At 38.7% G+C, this 19,393-nt stretch overlaps 1 protein-coding gene and 1 long non-coding RNA gene across 14 annotated transcripts in view; one reads left to right on the forward strand and one right to left on the reverse strand.

The window, feature by feature from the left end:
* Positions 1–19,393, reverse strand: part of LOC135300542 (uncharacterized) — a 197,586-nt gene that overhangs the window by 73,464 nt on the left and 104,729 nt on the right. The gene's annotated exons all lie outside the window — the stretch shown is intronic.
* INHBA (inhibin subunit beta A) lies at positions 1,330–19,308 on the forward strand. Of its 2 annotated transcripts, XM_064420082.1 has the most exons (3): positions 1,330–1,437; positions 4,090–4,611; positions 15,675–19,308. In XM_064420082.1, the coding sequence occupies exons 2-3, from the start codon at positions 4,224–4,226 to the stop codon at positions 16,559–16,561; spliced, it is 1,275 nt and encodes a 424-aa protein (XP_064276152.1). In that variant the 5' UTR covers positions 1,330–1,437; positions 4,090–4,223; the 3' UTR covers positions 16,562–19,308. The 2 variants fall into 2 exon arrangements, with proteins under 2 accessions (XP_064276152.1, XP_064276144.1); XM_064420074.1 differs by lacking the exon at positions 1,330–1,437 and having other exon boundaries at positions 3,915–4,611.

The following is a 19,393-nucleotide window of genomic DNA, read 5'->3' on the forward strand; positions in this document are numbered from 1 at the left end:
AAGAAAGGAGGGAGGGAAAACACAAAAAAAAAAGAAAAAAAAAAAAAAAAGGACGCAAAACAACCCCAAAGCGTAACAACTGGAACCACCAAACTCAGACTCTAGCAAAGCTACTGCAACCTGTCTCATTTATTACATGCATATTAAAAATGGGAAATAAAGCAACCTATCTGGTCATATGTTTCCCATTAACTTCTGATTTCTTTCTCATTCAACCAAAGCTGTTGTGTGACTACAGCACACACAAGAGTTGGGATCAATGCTGCTATAAGGATTCCCTGGTATCACTGTAAATTGAAAGCTTGAAATCTTTCTTTGATCCAGATCAGCCATATTCCAATATACATTAAAGTTACATTACCAACAGGACATAAAAATATAATTATAAGTACAATTCAGGCCAAAAAAAATTCTGAGGGATGGGGATTTTCTGGTAATCAGTGGGTGTTATGAATGAGTAAAGACTGCATGATCATGCCATTTGTCATAAACGGTACCACATAAAGCCAGTTATTATATGTGTTTAAAGAAGGAGATGGATTTTGGATTTACTTTTGACCTTCTGTGTATTACTTCTGTACTGCCTAATTGGCATAGTTATTTCTGATTTTCATTAATGTAAATTGAAATGAAAATTGCCTTTTATTTTATTCCACAAGTGTTAATACCACTCTTACAAAAAATGTGAACTGTCGTTCATTGTAATTTATTTTTAGATGTCTAAACAGTTTTTAATAGTGTGATGCAATCTGCACGTCAAGGAGCCAGGAGAATTGGACAGGAGCAATATGATTCATTTTTTAAAGAGCTTTAAAGGGATCCCTAATTTAAACAGAAGGACATATTTATTCAGAGATTGAATTAAAAAAAATCATCCAAAGCCAAAGGATGCTTACTCAAATGCATTTTCCTGAATTTGAAAAAAATCCAAATTTGGAGAAAGATTATCTGGTATATCCTAAGTATGTTAGAAGAAGAAAACAATTTGCAAAGTAGTAATTAATATCTGGCGAATACTATATTAGAACTAGAACAGTGTTGTCTACATCTAATAATATCTATATCTATCTATGCAATACAAAAAGTTGGATTGTATCTTCCTGGCTCATAATGTTTGCTTTGTCTGATTTTTATGTTCTAGTTTTTAAATGGATACAGAAATCACCACAAGTTAATCCATGATATTTTGTCATGCTAGACATTTAGGAGTTTCCATTAGACAGTTAATTACTAGAAATGTCTCATACAGGAAAAACAGTCAATTGCTGATGTAACAAGGCACAGTGATCCGGCCCACTTTTGACAGACGTTATATGTGATGTGTACACACGAGAAGTACAGTATAAAGCTTCGCATTATGAAGTACCACAAAGAGGAACTTCAGCAGTTCTTAAAGCACAATACAGCAGTCTCCTTCTGAGAGTCAGGACTAGAGAGGTAAAACTTTCAATCAGCTTTTTTTCTTTCAAACTGAAACTTTTAATTCCTGTGCATGCTGTTGCATACTGTTAGGGTTACATTGAATGAATGCATATATAGAACTTTGCAGCTCAGGTAATTTGTAGACAGTCTGAGCCACGATTACTGTATGTATTCAAACACATTTCTGTATGAATTTTTGTACATATGTGTATATACATGTATGTACAAATAAACCATGTATCGGCGGTATTGGAAGCTCTCTTTTAGAAAATAGTAGTTTTTGGAAAGTTATGCTTTAACATTAAATCTATCATCATCATGGCATGCAAATAAAATATGCTATACCTCTATGTAATAGAGATTACATGCGATAACTGTACCTGTAGTATATGGCAAGCAACATATACCCCACAGCAAGAACCAAGACATACTTATCTGCATTTTATTTTGATTTATGCCGCTCCCTTACTTTTCATCAGACACTGATAGGATAGGTGCTATATTAGAACTATATATAACTCCTTTAATTATGTCATCTGTTAGTACATCTAATCATGAATGCATATTTTCATCTGAAATTATTTTTTCATCCAATTAAACTTTTAGTTCTATTTCAAGCTGACTTTCAGACTTCATATAATTACAACAGACTTTGGGCTGTTCACAAGATCCAAGAAAATTCGATGCATTATAGTGAGGTTTGTGTTACAAAGATGTGTTTATAAGAATGGCTGCAGGGTTTATAATGCTGACAGACCTGTAAGTGTAACAGTATATAACAGTATAGTAACTGAGGTCAGTAAAACACAGATGAGGGGGTATTTTGGTTGCCTTATAACAGTAAAAGACTTATAAAAGATCTTAATTGAAAAGGACTAACAATATATAACATTTGTAAGACTTTGGCTGATTGTTCAATTACTTCTGTATGTTTCTTTTACTCTACCTATAATTCCTTGTTGTTCTCTTAGCCCATGTGTCTGTATTCATCTCATGGAAATTAGAGACCTTTCAATGCTTATATTTATAAATTACTCCTTTCCAATCTGAAATACAATGGTTGACAGTAATATACTGAGTGGAATATTTGCTGGGTAGGAGGTAAGCTCATCTGAGAAGACAAAGGTGTGGTAGAGAGAGAATGAAAGGAATGAAAAGAAAGAGGGTAAAGTCTAAAAATTAAGAAGCTGCTCTGAGAAAATCAGTACAAGATAATGCCTGAAAGGGAAGAATCTCAACATTTATACAGTTATAGCTGTCATTTTTCCATTATCAAATTCAAATGTAAGCGAGTTTGTAAACTTCAACTTTGCTGCGTAAGGAACAGAATGGAGAGGATAGAGAATGTAAAGGCAACCTGAAGCCATGGCAGGGGCACAGGGAATGCCTTTCTCACTGCATAGCAAAGCCCTCCCCAGCATAAACTGACAAGGGGCTACCAACACTGGTTGAAATTTCTTCTAGTGCTTTAGATTTCTTTAAATTTCTAATGTCCTATTCTAATATTATGATTGCTCTCTGTGATTTAAATGAATTAAGTAATAAGTGCCTTCTAACAAGAGTGGGCCAAATGTAGAAGATCTTACTCAGCCTTCACTCAGACAGAATTATTATTGGCATCGATGAGGGATTTGCCTGAGTCAGAAGCAAGTATGATTTGGCCAGATGACATGTAACACTTCACATTCAAAGCATTTTTCAGGCATTTCTTGATTAACCCCAAACCTAAATATATCTACCCAAGAACTTCCAGGCACAGACTAGCATAGAAGTAGGGCTATTATATGGCACTACCATGTCATGTCACCTATATGTACCAACTCCTGCTTAGGCTTTCAGTGCCTGACTGCATATTGCAGCTGGGGAGTGTATCATGTATTAGAGAGCCCTCCAAACAACAGTGCTATTTTGTGCCTGTCAGACCTTTTGCCAGTGTTGATAACCCCCAGCATTGAGAAGTGAGCAGAAAAGATTTTTTTTCCTTCTACTCCAGGCAGAATAATGTTCTGTTCAAAATATTCAGAGCCCCTGCCCTCATTCCCATCTCATTCACAAGCTATTTAACAGCTCCTGCTATCCCTAACAATACCAGGCAGGACCAAGAGCAAGGTGCTCGTTAAAGATTTCACTCTTTTCATTCATTCATGTTTCCTCTGTTTAGTTAAGCCAGTGATACTGTTGAAGGAATAAAACAAACAAAACAAAACAAAAAGAAAGGAAAAAAAAGGGGGGAATGACAGCTGGGGGGGGGGGGGGGGAGGGGTCAAACAGAGAGGGGAAAAAAAGGGAAAAAAAAGAGTAAATTTACAGGAATGAGAAGATCTTTTAGAAAGGGGGGAGGGAAGGAACCACGAGTAGTGATATTTGAAGAGAGGTGTGTGTTAGGGGAGCAATGAGCATAAGGAAGCCAGCCTGCCTGTTCCTCCCCCTTCCTAATCATAGCCTTTACTCACAGACAAAACTCCCTCCCTCTCTCATTCACTCACTCACTTTAGGCCAATCCGTCCTCTCTCTCTCTCTCTCTCCCTCTCTCTGTGTCTCTCTCCTACTCTGAGACAGAGTCAGAACTCTTCTCCCTGACAGCCACAAACATCTACAGCACTTATTGCATTCAGAGAGGGAACCTGCAAACAAAACTTCACAGAAAACTTTTGGTTCTTGTTCCAGAGAATTTGCTGAAGAGAAGGAAAAACAAACAAACAAACAAACAAACTAAACCAGCCCCCAAAAAAACTGTTCGTGAAGGGGGAGGAAAAGCAGGGCCTTTTAAAAAGGGAATCACAACAACTTTTGCTGCCAGGATGCCTTTGCTTTGGAAGAGAGGATTTCTGTTGGTGCTTTGCTGGATTATAGTGAGGAGTTCCCCAACCCCAGGATCCGAGGGGCACAGCTCAGTCACTGACTGTCCATCATGTGCCCTTGCCACGCTCTCAAAGGATGTGCCCAGCTCACAGCCTGAGATGGTGGAAGCAGTAAAGAAGCACATACTGAACATGTTGCACTTGAGGGACAGACCTAATATCACCCAGCCAGTGCCCAAGGCAGCACTTTTAAATGCCATCAAAAAACTCCACGTGGGAAAGGTGGGAGAGGATGGTTATGTGGAAATAGAGGATGACGTTGGAAGAAGAGCCGAAATGAATGAAGTTGTGGAGCAAACATCAGAAATCATCACTTTTGCAGAATCAGGTGAGTGCTTAAAAAAAACCAAAACCCTGTAAAATATTCTTTGTGTCCAAAGTGAAAAATATCCTTTCTGCCAAAACTGCAATTAACTTATTTTCTTCTCCTCAGCAGTAATGTTTTCTGCAAGGTTGTAGGATGAGACTTGGGGGAAGGGAGAAGGAGAAATGGTATGGGGGGGTAGGACTCTGAAGGAATTTGATTTTTTTGACTTAATCTTGGCTACAGATTACACTTGCTAAGCACAGTCAGTCACATAGGGAGGAAGCTCTCTAACCAATCTTGAACATAAAGTCAGGCTGCAGCAGGGTCCTCCAAACTCTGCCTGTAAATACAGAGTACTTGCAGTAAAGGGCTGGATTGCAGAGTTGATGGTAAAAGAAAAAAGGCTGTAGCCTTTTGGAGAGTTTATGAAGACAGAAAGTGAACTGCAAACTACTTCAAAAACAGCCCTTTCATGTAAAAATTATAGTGGAAGTTACAAAATCAGATGAAGCAGCTTTAAGTTTTAGAAGTGAGACGGCTTTTTTGTGGGTTTTTTCCCCTTTATTTTTGTCCTTTTTTTTTTTTTTTTTTTTTTTTTTAATTTAACACAGCATCTTCGGCAATAAAGAGTTGCAGGGACTGTCAGATGACTTCAATAGAACTGGACAAGTTGCTGTAGCTGATCCAATTTGTAATGCAGACTTCTGCATACTGGAAAAAAGATTCTGCTCCTAAAACACTCCTGCCAAAAATGCAACCTTGGTCGGGTGTATTTTGAACTCTTTCACAGTTCTTTTTCCCCTAACTCTGAGTAAGAGCTCAGAATATATGTATTTAGTAAGTAAAGTCTTAAGGCTCACATAAACTGCCCATAAGAAACAGCTCTAAAGTTGTACTTTGCTGTCTTGTTCCTACATGAATAGGACCAGAACCCATTTTAATTCAATGTATGTGTATCTGCACATAAATCTGTTAGTGTATGTGGGTATGCTAATGCATGCATCAATAGCAGTTACTTGCAATAAGTCTATCATCTAACTAACAGCAACTTTTTATGATGCTGTCTAGCCAAAGCATTTTTCCTGTTGCCAAGACGGTTTTAAAAGAATGTCATTGTTTTGTTTGGTACAGCATATGGTAGGCAAAGTATGCAAAGGAACTCCAAGCATTTTTGTTTAAAAGTTTGCTGCAGCAGTATAAACAATTAAGACAACACTCAGAGTTTCCAGTCCTGAAAACCTGTTGACTCAGATGTTCTGATTGCAGGGAAGCCATGCACAAGAAGTGTGCATGCTTTTAAGTGCAGACATTCCTGCTGGCTGTCTGATTTCGAACTGTACAAGGAGCCCTTGCCTTTGGAGTCCTTATATATGTCTATATACATATTATCAGTTCTTTCAGCATGAGAACTCAGGCTTTTCAGTTTTTCCATCCCCTCCACTTCAGAAAGCAGGGAAAAGGTGTCAGTGCCAGAGGTCATTAGAAGCAGGGGTAGCTTGACATTAGTTTAGAAATGAATTTATAAAAGCAAGGAAACCTCTAAGCTATCTCTGAGTCGGATTTCCCACCTGGTTTTCAGCAGCTCGCTCTGAGCACAGTGGAACACATATGGCATGAACAGTGGTTTCTCTTCACTGTGTGCGTCGCAATCATTTGTAAACACATTATTGTCTCTCCTGAGCTCTGACACAAAGGAATTTGGAATTTGATATATGCCTACTCTGTACAATACCCTCCAACGGCGGCTCCCGAAGCCATTGGCTCTTTCGGTCACGTGAGCAGCAAAAATCATGCCATTGCCCACACACTGGCCAATCATCCTGCCACCGATCCCCTGCCACCAGCCACCAACACTGTCACTCAGCTTGATTTACATAGCGTTGTCCTACTGCTGCTGACAAATTACTTGAAGAGGACTTACACTGTGGAGCTGCAGGACAGGGGCATCCACTGTGTTCTCATGCCTTCTCCTCCCTGCCACAGTTCTCTTCCTTTGTACTATGACAATCCTGGAAGCCCAGGCAGGAGGGCTGCTCTGTCAATTTTTTTCTGTACCTGCTGCCATTCCATACCTCTTTGATTTGGGACAAGGGAGGGACTATTAGCAAGTAAAAACTGAGTTCTGGTTTGGGCTTAAAATGGAAATGATAAGTCCACTCTGTGGAATAACTTCAGATTACTGAAACATATTCTTCATCTACAACCATTCATCTGGTCACTTGCCAACATCAGAGGATCTACCACATTTTACAGGTGCCAATGCTGCAACAACTTAAGTAAACGCTTTTTGAGATCCTGTCCTCTTGTGCACTGGCAGTTATTCCTATCAAATATTAAACCAGTATTTTTTTAATGTAAAGGAAAGTGAGGCAAAAAATAAAGGCAAGTGACATGTCATATAGGAAGTATGAGTTAAAAAGACAGGAATAGAATATAGCCACAGGGACAGTCTCCACTTTTCATTCTGTGGCAACTGGGAATAGCATGAAATTTAAACACCAAGCAGGAGAAGAAACATGTTCTGCTCACAGCCAGGTTAATGTGTTTCCTTCTTTTAATGTCAAATTCACTCTGCCTCAATAGAGGGCAATAAGAAATCAATTAAAATGAATGAAAACATCTCATATTGTACAAAAAATGTCAACAAAAATCAAAATAAGACTTTAGGCTTCTTGTTTCTTTGGGTATGGCTTGACATAAACAAGCCTTTCCCCATGTCTTTCAGATGTCACATTTACTACTTGCCTTTATAAAAAAGTAATATTTTCATCTTTCATCAGCCATATTCTCAAACATACAAAGAAATGGAGTGAATGAACAAGAGCACCCTTTGCATGCGGCTCTCTCTTGAGACTGCTGTTTTCTAAAATAGACCAAAATTCAAACAAACACAGACTTCAGACAATTAGAGGGGAAATAAATGCAGTAAACTTGTCTGAAGAACAGGTGTAGCTATGTCCAGGAAATCAGCAAAATAGTTGGCAGGTAGTTTTCACAGCTAACAAATCCAGACAGATCTCTGCAAAACTAATGACTGTGAGTATTGGGCAAAAGTTACAAATGCACCCTACTGTCCTTTGGCACTCTTACAAGTAAAACATGAGAATTACTTTCTACTTGCATATCAAACTAAGATCACAAATGTCGATTAGTTCTGATGTAAGGGAAGCTGTGCCAGAGTTCTGTGTGTTACTTCAAAGTCTTAAAAATAGTTTTTTGAGGAGAGGGGTCATATAATTTTGTGCCAAGCAAATCCAACAGGTTCAACAACAGAGATACTCAATACTTAGAAATATGATTGGCTACTAACTCGTTCATTATTTTAAGTAGACAGCTTATTAGGCAGTTCTGGGATTCTGCCAACTGAATTTGATCCTGGCAACTAAACTACCAATGAAATGGGTTTCTGACATCAGCCCCCGAAAAGGTGACAGGAATTATCAGATGGAAATATGGAAAGCTAAAGATTTATCTTCAGGAGGAATTCCAGGGGGAAAAAAGAGAAGTCTGCCAGCTATTTAAACCACTTCCATTGTTTTGTACCACTTCATACAGAATTCCAGGTGAATTGACTTGATCATGTGATGCCTACTTTCATGTGCAGAGGGATACATGTATGTATGTATTCATGCCTTTTCCCAGAAGATACCTACCCTATACAGCCAAGATGGCAGTTCAGGAGAGAAAAAAAAACCCAAAGGATTTGTTTATGTATTCAAAATACATAAAATTTATGTATTTTGAATAATTTTGACAATTTTCTTTTGAAAATAACTGTATTTTAGGGTACAAGTATTCATGCTGAATAAAGAACGGCCACGAGAGGGCACACTCCAAAGGCTTTTTGCTCCCTACGAGGCAACCTTCCTCACACTTATTTTACCTAATTGGATTCTGAGTCCTAGAGATCTTCATGCTTATCTGTCTCTGCTCTGAGTGGGAATCGTTTCTCTCTTCTAGTTTATTTAAGTCAAGGATTCACTGGAGTGAAAAGCTGCAAGGAAAATAATGCAGGAAGGAAATAGAGGAGTAAAAGATGGATGCTAGAAGTGCTGGAAATCTAGAGAGATCAGAAATTATAAATATTATTTTTTTACAAGATACTGAGGAATGTGATCATGAATCATCCTTTGAGATGATTTGCTCACATCATTTTTTTAATGCAGTCTCCTCGGCTTTTAGAAAACAAGCCTATTTTCCCTTGTTGTTTTTTCTTCCCTCCCGCCCCCCCCCCCCCCCCCCCCCAGCATACCAAATCAAAGATTTCAATTTTAGCAAATGAAAGCAAACTGCTTCCAGAAGAGGAAAGCCATTCTGCATTGATCTGTTTCTCTGTATCAAAAATGTGAGAATTAAGAGGGGTTGGTTGGTTTGAAGAAAAACCTGAGAAAGCACAGATGAATCTAGGGAGGTGGGAACCAGTTTAGAAAAACATACTTGAGAAACAGAAAGTACAGTATGTGTCCATCTCTGTGTAGCCAGGCCCACAGTTTTGTGTGCTAGTAGGGAATATCTGAACATGTATTTGCCTGTATGTGTGTGTAAGCACACATATGTCCTTACACACAGATATACCAGGGCAGACATGCTTGTATCCCTGTGCCTGCACCCATACCATTCCTGCAGACAAGGATGTACATTCATGTGTTTTCCTCTGTGCAGGATATATCTACCTTGCATACATGTAAGTGATTCATGCTGAGGAATTCTTATATCTATATATAGAGATAGGCCTATGAGAAGGCAATCTCATTTAACACAACAAAGCTTTGCAACATTGATATAGGATTGAAGCTTAGTTTACTGGAAGCAACTGGAAGTTCTGTTATTTACTTCAGTGGGCCTGGGATTTGGGCCTTAGTGCTCAGAAACTAAATATTTTAATGAAAACAAACAGGCAGCCTCTGATCCACTTAATTTAAGAATTTACAGCAGATAATTACAAGTATGAACAAAAAAATTGCTAAAAAAAATTTTAAAAAATGAAGCCTTGGAATTGTTTTTACCTTGGAATATTTTACTGGTGCAAATGATTCTAAACTTTGCTTGAGCTATTTTAGATGTAAATGAAGAAATCAAATAAGAGAAAAAAAAAAAACAACTTCAACCAAACAAACACCTTTTTTGTTTCTAAATATTTGAAGCCATGTGGGGGAAGGGCTTTCAATTTGGAAAGAACTCAAAGCTGTGGATGTAAAGTGCTTCCTAACAAAATAGCAGAGGAGAGTCAAGGTTCACCAGAACTGAATTATTTCACATTGTAAATGACCTTGTCAATGCCTCTTTGGGTTAACTTTTCAAGAAAAGGTATTTAAATAAAGTCGCTGCTGCTTTTTTTCCCTCCGTGAACACTCAGGGAATAGGTTTCTTTCCTGATCTTCTTTTTTGGTTTATTTTTCTCTTACAACAAAATCTCTCTTTTCTGGCAGCAAATGGTAAGTGAGCATGAAGATGAAGTATTAATTGTGCCATAATTTCTCCTCCCACTGTAAGAGGCAACAATAAGGGAGCAGGGATGAAAGTATGCAACCTGGATGACCAGTCACATATGCTGGATAATGAATAATCAGAATAAATTGTTTGCCAGTGATCCATAGGCTGAAATGCATTCACAGAAATGGCCACTGTCTAACTGTGGCAATAGGAGATGTGTAATCATCAGTCTGCCTAGGGCATAATTACCAGACGATAACACTAAATTCTCTGAATAAATTCTATGCTGCAAAGAATTCATCTAACTTCAGTGGTCACTCATTAGTAAACATTTTGAGCAATTATCTCTCAATAACCATGCTCTTCTCTTCACTCTCTTTAGAGGAACCTTTCTAGTAACCTATTTTTTTTTTCTGTCTCCTGGGGAACGGAAATGAGAAGTGAAGGGAAGGATGCTTTTGAATGTAATTACAGATTGGCACGCAGTACAAATTCCCCCAAATCTAAACATAGGCAGTAGTAAAGTTAGCAACTAAAAAAGGAAAAAAAAAGCTTGCTTTGTATGGAAAAACAGTTCACTTACAGCATAATGTAAAAACATTTCAAAATTAAGCACCGATAAAGCATAGATATTTAAAGCGACAGCACCTTCTTACACAGTGAGCATTTTTCAAAGGAAAATAATTCCTGTGTATTAAAAGAAATTAAGAACAAACCATATTATAATGAATAATGGTCACAAAGAATAAATACTTTCATTATGAAAGAAAAGGCCTTAATAATTCAACAGCATATAGGTAAAAAAAAAAAAATTTGCATTTTACTCAGAAGAAGATACTCTCAATTGTATAGCTTAGACCCCACGTAGTATATGTATATAGCTTGAACTAACAGAGGCTTGATCTTGAATCCTGCTTCAAATTGCATATAATCAAACTTCAACCATCTTTAAATAGTTCAATTCAACCATCCTGAAGGAAGGATCCTTAACCTCAGAGGAAGAGCACACTGGACCTGCAGATTCCTGCTGGAGCACGGCATCAGCTACCTTATGCAGGGCTGCCCCTCCCGTTCCCCTGTGTCTGGGCCCTCAGGGGCTCTGCCAAGCTCTCCACGGGCTACTATGCCATGCTCATCACCTCGTGCTGCCTGGGAGCAGGTGCTGACTGCAGAGTCCTGTGCGAGCCCTGGCCAGCCCTTCCAGAGGTGGAGAGGAAGGTACCTGTGCAGGTTCCCCTTGCTTGCATGTTCAGTTTCTCTCCTAAAAAGGTACATGAGCAGTAGTGAAGAGAAAAACAGATATGAGAAAACTCCCATGCTATATATACTGCTACACTTTCTTTCCATTCAGTAACTCCTTCCATTAAAGCTTTTACCATATATGCACTACTTAGAGCTTGTATTTTTAACCACTTCTCACATCATTTGCTGGTGTCACTTGCCCCACTAGACTGCTCCTTTGGCATCACAGCCCTCCTTCTGGAAGGGACTTTGCTCAGCAGGAAAGCAGAGAGGTGGCCTCTCCAAAGTTTTGGGAAATGGAAATGAGGAAAAGCAATCAAAAGGAGCCCAAAGTAATCCCTTGTATCCTTTTTCAGCTGCCTTCTGCTACGATAACAATCCAGGCTGTTGACACTGCTGTTTGTATGAGCATAGAAGTGATGAAGGCATTATCACTGCTGGTCTGTGGGTCTTTCCTCAGCAGTCAGGCAGGAGGAGCAGGATGATTACAAATGGAAAAAGACCCTTGCAAATCAGCCATGGCAAATGTAAAGGCAGGACAAAAGGGTAAACAAAATGTTATTATGGAAGTGATACCATCCCAAATTTCTGGACTTTTTTACCTTCAGTTTGATGAACAGTATATATTTCCAAAGCTTTGATCCTGACTGTTAATTCGGACCTAAAAAGAAAGACTTCTAAATCCCTAAGAAATATCTGGAGAAATTTGGAGAAATTTAAATATAGATTTTTTTTTTTTTGGTTTGGGGTTTGGGGGTTTTTGGTTGGTTGGGGGTTTTTTTTGGGTTTTTTTTTTTCCTTTTTTGGGTTTTTTATTGTCTCAGAACACTTGAAGAATTAATTTTATTGTAGCACTGAACCTTTTGGAAACAAAGATCCTGTTATAAAGGGAATGTGTAACCATAATAAGCCAGATCTTAGGGTCTCAATTAGATTTTAGAACAGGCCAAACCCTGATTTCAAAATGAGCTTGTCTGAGAACAGTGACCTCTTAAAAACTGCAGGATTCATACCATTTGTGCTGTGTGATCGTAACAAACTAGTTGTGAATGTGGAGAGAATTCAGAAAAGCTTCGTTTTTTCCTAATGTGAAAGCATGCTTTTTATCCTCAACCTTGCACCATTCCCAGTCTCCTTCTAAGAAGACCTATGAAAGGAAAAGTGTTTTTAAATTGCTATAAAAACTTTTATTAGCTATGCAGGTTTCAGGATTTTATTTCATTCAGAAATATTAGGCTCAGATAAGCTTCCTGCATATTTTTTCTTTAGACTCTTAATCCACCATTTGTTTCTGAAAATGTAGCTAACGACATCCAGAGAGGCTGTTATTGTAGCTAACAACCTACAAGGAGGCTGTTATCCCTGTATAAGGACATGTCTTAGGCTACCTTCTGCAAGCTCACTTCCCTTAAGTAAAGAAAAAGCAAGTACTCATGTACTTTCACCATACTGTTCAAATATTTTTAGTAATGAGGAAGAATCCTACTTTCACACATAGAGGAGTATTTGAAAAGCATTTTAAGAGGTCCTGTTTCTTTCATGTAATATTTGTCCAAAAGACTGCTTGCATCACTACGCTTCTGGCCCGTGCAAAAGGTAATGTGAATATTTGCTGTTGCGGATATGTCATTTTGTAACTATTTTCAACTCCCACTAGGATGGAAACAGCAGAATGTGAAATACCATGCACTAACACTTAGCAGCACTAGGTTATTCTGTAATTCAGGGCTGCCTGGCTTTTCAGATTAGATAGGTCATACAGCTTCTTCCACTGTTGAGCCAGGTTTGCACACCCCATCTGCTTTCTCCAGAGCAGATGACCAGACCAGGTTTTTTGTCCATGTCCAGCACAGATTCTTCTGCACCCAGCACAGTTGATCTGCTCATGCACAGAACCCCTGTTAGTGCCAGAACTGCAGTCTGTGCCCAGCTTGGTTTCTAAAGAATGCAATATATGTATGGCAATTCCCAGCAATTCATGCTTATTCCATAGAGAAGTCTGTGATCTCTGGGGAAAGAGAGCAGCTGGGAAGAAGCTGCTGATGCCAGAAGATCTTCTGTAGCTTGATCTAAACCACCTTTTTCTTCCACCAATGTTTGCTTGAGTAGAGGCGGCAAGCACAATGGGTTGGATGGAGAATCTTGGTTGGCAGCAAAGCACTCTTGGTACATCACCTGCCTTCAGGTTCCCTTTAAGTCCAGGACCCCCTCACAAAGGATTTACCAGGACTGGAAAGGGATAATCTAAAGTTAGAAGCTTACTTTAGAGGGGAGAGTCAGGGCGAATAAAGCCAGAGGCTGGCTGGTTCTCACAGCCCTTAGAAGTATCCATTCTCATAGAGAACACTCCATAACACGCTGTGTACAAGGCAACCAGCCTTTTGGACTTCCTTTGGACTGGAGATATGTCACTGTACAACTCCTCACACTCTCAAACTGAGTCAGGAGTGAGATTGGTGTCTATTACCTGACCTCTGCTCAAACACAGTTGGCAGCTTTGACCTAGTTTGATTACCGGAATGGAAAAAACCAGCATTAGCCATTCAGTCATTATTGAATGAATTGATTAAAAAATAATAGAAAAAGAGTACTTTCATTGTGCTTCACAGTACTGGTCAGCTTGCGCTGTCTTTTTTATAAGCTGCTGGTTCATGTAGCTCCCTGAGAAATTAATGTAACTGACTCTGAAGACTGGCATCAGCCATCTGTGAGAAGCAGTTAACACAAACCATGTGTTTCCATATCTCAGTGACAGTTAAAGTCTACAATTTCACACTCTCACTTAGAGGGAAAACAAAAACAAAACACTATGCCCTTTGGACACTGTAATTCAGAAATGTCTCTCTCTTTGACCTGGAAATGCCACGAGGGAAGGCTGAATGTAACAGTGCTAGTACTTCACAGAGATGAAAAGCAACAGGTAGCTCAAGGGGCAGAACGGCCTGCCTACAAACTTCAGAAATCAGCAACTCTTGAATTTGCAACTGAACACAAGGTAGATGTCTCTTGTGATTTTGCTCCAGTTCTGTCTCACCTGAGAGTGGGAGAAGAGGGAAATGGTCAGGGAGCCTATAGTGGTGAATTCAGTTTCAGTGGGAAGAGAGGAGAAGAGCCTTGCTACAGAGAGGGCAACTTTTCCTCTGTGTGTCCTGCTACTTCTGTTTTAATCACCACTTTCTGGTCTTAGGCTGCAAAGTTATGGTTCACTGACAAAAAGAACTGCTGCACAGAAAATGTGGTAAATAACTATGGATATCTCAATAATAATATTAATAACAAATTGATAATTATAAATACTGTTTCTTTCTTACTAAGGCCAGATATCTGTACATTGCAAATCTGTGACCCCAGTCCATCCTGGCCTCCATGTTGAGAAGGAACAAAAGACGTCATTAGGGCTTTTTTCTTTGTCAAGAAAATAGAAAAGTACCTCTCTTGAAAAAATAATATCACACCACCACCCCCCAGCTAATTCATTCTCTCTTAACTTCTTCATGCTCTAGTGATCAAATCATTAAACAGCCCTCATTATTCATTCCAGCTTCTGCCAGGGATATGAGCTCTGTATCCGAGAAACACCTCCTCACCATCACAATCATCATAATGACATCTCAGCAAGTTGATACAATTATGTCAGGGAACCATCCCCATAATTATACAGTTCTTTAGCTCATTTCTCAGTGTATTCACCATTACTATAATCACAGCAAGTACAGTGCGTTAAATTAGGAACAGGATCTACAGCTAACATCTAACAGGATGAAAAGTCTGCCTGCTGCAATTCTTCAATTCTTTACAATATAACTCTACAAACTTCTTAAAGTGGAGGTTCATATTTTAGCATGTGTTTGTTTTTGAAACAATAGATATTTACAACTCATTTTAAGATGCAAATGAAGGATGTATTTTTATGGAGGGAGAAATTGTAAACCTCTTCCCCAAATAATTTTCAAAGTATTGCTAAAGAACTGGTAGCACTGGACCTTATTTCCTAACCAGATATCAGGTGTACATTTTTATGCATATGGTACATATGGATAAAGCATTTTTGCCTTTCTGCTCACAGTGATCACAAAGACAGTTTAAGCAAACTTTGGCAGCCACTGATGCTTATATGCCATGAGATCCTTTACATTAATTACATTAATCCTTTATATTGTTACTATGAAAAATGCTCTGGCTAAAATATCAGGCAAATGTATACTTTTCTAAAAAGAGAATTTTCACAAAATACAAACTGAGGAGGGGGTGAAGGAAGGTTTGAACAGATGATCCATAAAAATGTAAAGAACCAAATAGAAAACCTAGGGCACTTCATGCCTTTGGAAAAAGTAACAGAAGTCTCTTTAACAAAATGCAAGCAGACATACTAACAAGTTCTTCCTGTCTGTTTCCATTTACCAAATCAGGCACAGCCAAGAGAATGTTGCACTTTGAGATTTCCAAGGAAGGCAGTGAATTATCGGTGGTAGAGCATGCTGAAGTGTGGCTCTTCCTGAAGGTCTCCAAGGCCAACCGGAGCAGGACAAAAGTCACCATCCGCCTGTTTCAACAGCAGCGGCAGCCAAAAGGCAATTCTGAAGGAGCAGAAGATACAGAGGATGGGGGGCTGAAAGGTGAAAAGAGTGAGACTTTGATTTCAGAAAAGGCAGTGGACACCCGTAAAAGCACTTGGCACATCTTCCCTGTCTCCAGCAGTGTCCAGAGACTCCTGGACCAAGGCAAGAGCTCTTTGGATGTGAGGATTGCCTGTGACCTGTGTCAAGAGACTGGAGCCAACCTGGTGCTATTGGGCAAGAAGAAGAAAAAGGAAGATGATGGGGAAGGGAAAGAAAAGGAAGCTGGAGAATTCACAGGAGAAGAGGAGAAGGAACAATCGCATCGGCCCTTCTTGATGATGCTTGCCCGGCACTCAGAGGATCGCCAGCACAGGCGGCGGAGACGAGGCCTGGAGTGTGACGGCAAGGTCAACATATGCTGCAAGAAGCAGTTCTTTGTCAGCTTCAAGGACATAGGATGGAGTGACTGGATCATTGCTCCTACAGGTTATCATGCCAACTACTGCGAAGGAGAGTGTCCCAGCCATATAGCAGGCACATCTGGTTCATCATTATCTTTCCACTCCACTGTCATCAACCACTACCGCATGCGGGGCCATAGCCCCTTTGCCAACCTCAAATCATGTTGTGTGCCCACCAAGCTCCGGCCTATGTCCATGCTCTACTATGATGATGGCCAGAACATCATTAAGAAAGACATACAGAATATGATTGTGGAGGAGTGTGGCTGCTCGTAGATGCTAGTGTGCACAAAGACCCTTCTTGTTAAGTAGAAAATGTACCAAAAGCCCAAGAAGAGGAAAGACCATACATGGTATAATCTTTTTTGAGTGAAACAATCATCAGAAATACAAGCAAAAACAGAAGAGAGCAAAAAAAAGGGAGAGAGAAAAAGAAGGAAAAAAAGACTTATGGAGGATCAGAAAATTCTTCACCTACAAAAAAGGAAGAAAACGTCATGAAGCCGGGCTTGAATAAGATAAATATAAATGTTGTTATGGATTGGGGATTTCCCCTTCCTTTCAGTAAGCTCCTTATCTTGTTACATAGTATACTAAACATTAGTTACTACTAGGGGAAGGGAGTTCTGTTCCCTCCCTTAGTTACCCATCAGGTCAAGCCATGGTAGTAGCTCATCTAACCTGCAGAAATTTGGACAAAGTCCAAAAGGTCAATGAAAAGCCATGTGTATGATCACTGCAGTCACTAGCGCTTTCCCCCCACATTTACAGAGCAACTGAGTAAGTGTGTAGTGTTTGTGTTTGTATATATATATGGCTATGTATTTACATACATGTCTCTATACATACAGACACAATACACATACATATACTTAACATTGATCAAGGGTCAATTGTGTGCAGGTGTGTACACCTTCATCTTCTGCACTACATTTACAAAAAAAAAAAAAAAGAAAAAAGGAAAAAAGAAAAATGAAGAAAAAAAACCGAACAAAAAATTAATGAAAGAATAAAAGTTACATTCTGTAAAGGTGCTTACAATGTTAGAACTATGCAACCTAGATGGTTTGAAACTGTTTACCTGCGAGAGAAAGAAAAAAAAAAAAAAACAAAACAGAGAGACTTTTTTTTTAAATGGAAGCAACTTGTTAAAAAAAAAAAAAAATCTTTGGTGAGAGATACTTGAAAGGAACATGTTTGTCCAGTTACTGGAGTCAAACATTTCTATATTTTGTAAAAAATATTTTTAATCGTTTACTATTTGCACTACAATGGTGTCTGACCTGTCTAATCCTTATTTAACAAATATTTGCAAGGGAGGGTGGTTGGGTGTGGGAGGGGTTGAGAGCTGCACTTATTGTGAGCTATACAAGAACTGCTACAGCACACAAAATAGCTATTTTTATTATTATAATAATTATTATTATTTTGTACCTTAAAATGAATAGACACATACACCAAAGACATTTGTGCAAGCCTCTATAAAGTCTGTTTGCGGTTGGTACCATTCATCTGTAATGAGTTAGGGTTTGAATTAAGAGTCAGTGGGTTGATTACATTCAGGCTAGAATATCTGTTAACCAGTTAAACCAGTTAAATTCAAATAGTGCCCTCAACAAAAAATCGCCAGTTGAAGTAAACCCAGAAAATCCCTGGGATTTGGATCCAAAGTGTTTGGATCTAAGGTCCATCTGAGCATAATCATACTGTTGTGTATGTACAACACTAAACTTTGCCCTGATGCACAGCAAATGTGCATTGTAGGGAAAAAACTTTGTCCAAGGGATATACATATATATGTATATATTTCTGTATGTATATATGTATGTATACACAAGTTATAAGCACTTCTGGCTTAATTTTACTGTTTTGAAAACAATGAATGTTTGTGTGCAAAGCACAGTATTTTATAAGATTTTTTGTTCCTTACTGCCAAGTGGGAGGCTACATGTTCAAAATAGTATTTGTGCAAAAGAAACCTAAAGTGCTGGTATTTGTGCAAGAGAAACCTAAAGTGCTGGTATACACTTAAAAAGTGTTGATGTAAATTGCAAGCAGCCTTGGGCCCTGTCCACCATGCTCCTACAAATATACAGAAAATGGCAATTGTGGTTGGATTTCTGTTTGAAGTACAGTCTTTGCTGAAATACTGGCTTTCTCAACCACCATCCTCTAGCATGACAACTCTTAATGGGTTTGCGTGTTACCTGCAAGACCTAATTTTCAGTGTCACACCTAACCTGAAGGGTCCAGCCCGTAGGGCATAGGTAGATAGTAATTGTTTTTTAAAAAATTTTCGCTGTCATATTTAAAAGAATGTTAAACTTACATTTGTCTTTGGGTAGGGGGAGATGATAAGAGGGAATGGGAGAAACCTTTAGGCCCTGTTTACACTGAGTTTGATAACCCTGACCCTGAAGCTTCAGACTCTCATAGGTTTGTTGAATCAAGCCCCAGTTAGCTGCCTTCTGTTGGGACAGGCTTCTAAATGCCTCTCCTGGAAAGAAGTACTAACAAGGCTCTCTGTCTTGTTGAGAGCACAGTCTGTAAAAAAAAGAAAAAAAAAAGAAAAAGAAAAAAAAGAAAAAAGAAAAAAAGATAGCACAATACAACCCAGTCACACTAGCGAGGGATAGTGTGTTAGCACCTTCATGGCGAGAACCATGTTTGAACAGTGTAATCAGGGCCTTCATTTTCTGTCAGCCAAAACTGTTTGTGTGTGCATGTGTGTGTGTGTGTGTTCTCTGTGTGTGCATATGTATGTGCTCATGGGCGCATGTCCGTATTGGTATGTATCTATAGAGATAAAAATGAAAAGGGGAAAAAAAAAGAAAAAAAAGAAAAAAAAAATAGCCCTTTCCTCTGTTGAATAGATATCAACCTACATGCATATAGCTGTTTTCTATCTAATTTATTCCACAATATTTAGATTGCATAGTACGGCTAATGGGTTATACATTTATGTACTTTTTATACAACACAGTTTTTTTACAGACTTGTTTGCAATTTGCAAAAAAAAGAAAAGTTGAAAAAATATAATTGGTTAAACACAAAATTTGTCACTAAAGTGTTCTGTAAAATATCAAGGCTTTCTGATTTAAATTATTT

This window comes from Passer domesticus, chromosome 1, assembly GCF_036417665.1.
Source record: "Passer domesticus isolate bPasDom1 chromosome 1, bPasDom1.hap1, whole genome shotgun sequence".
NCBI lineage: Eukaryota > Metazoa > Chordata > Aves > Passeriformes > Passeridae > Passer > Passer domesticus.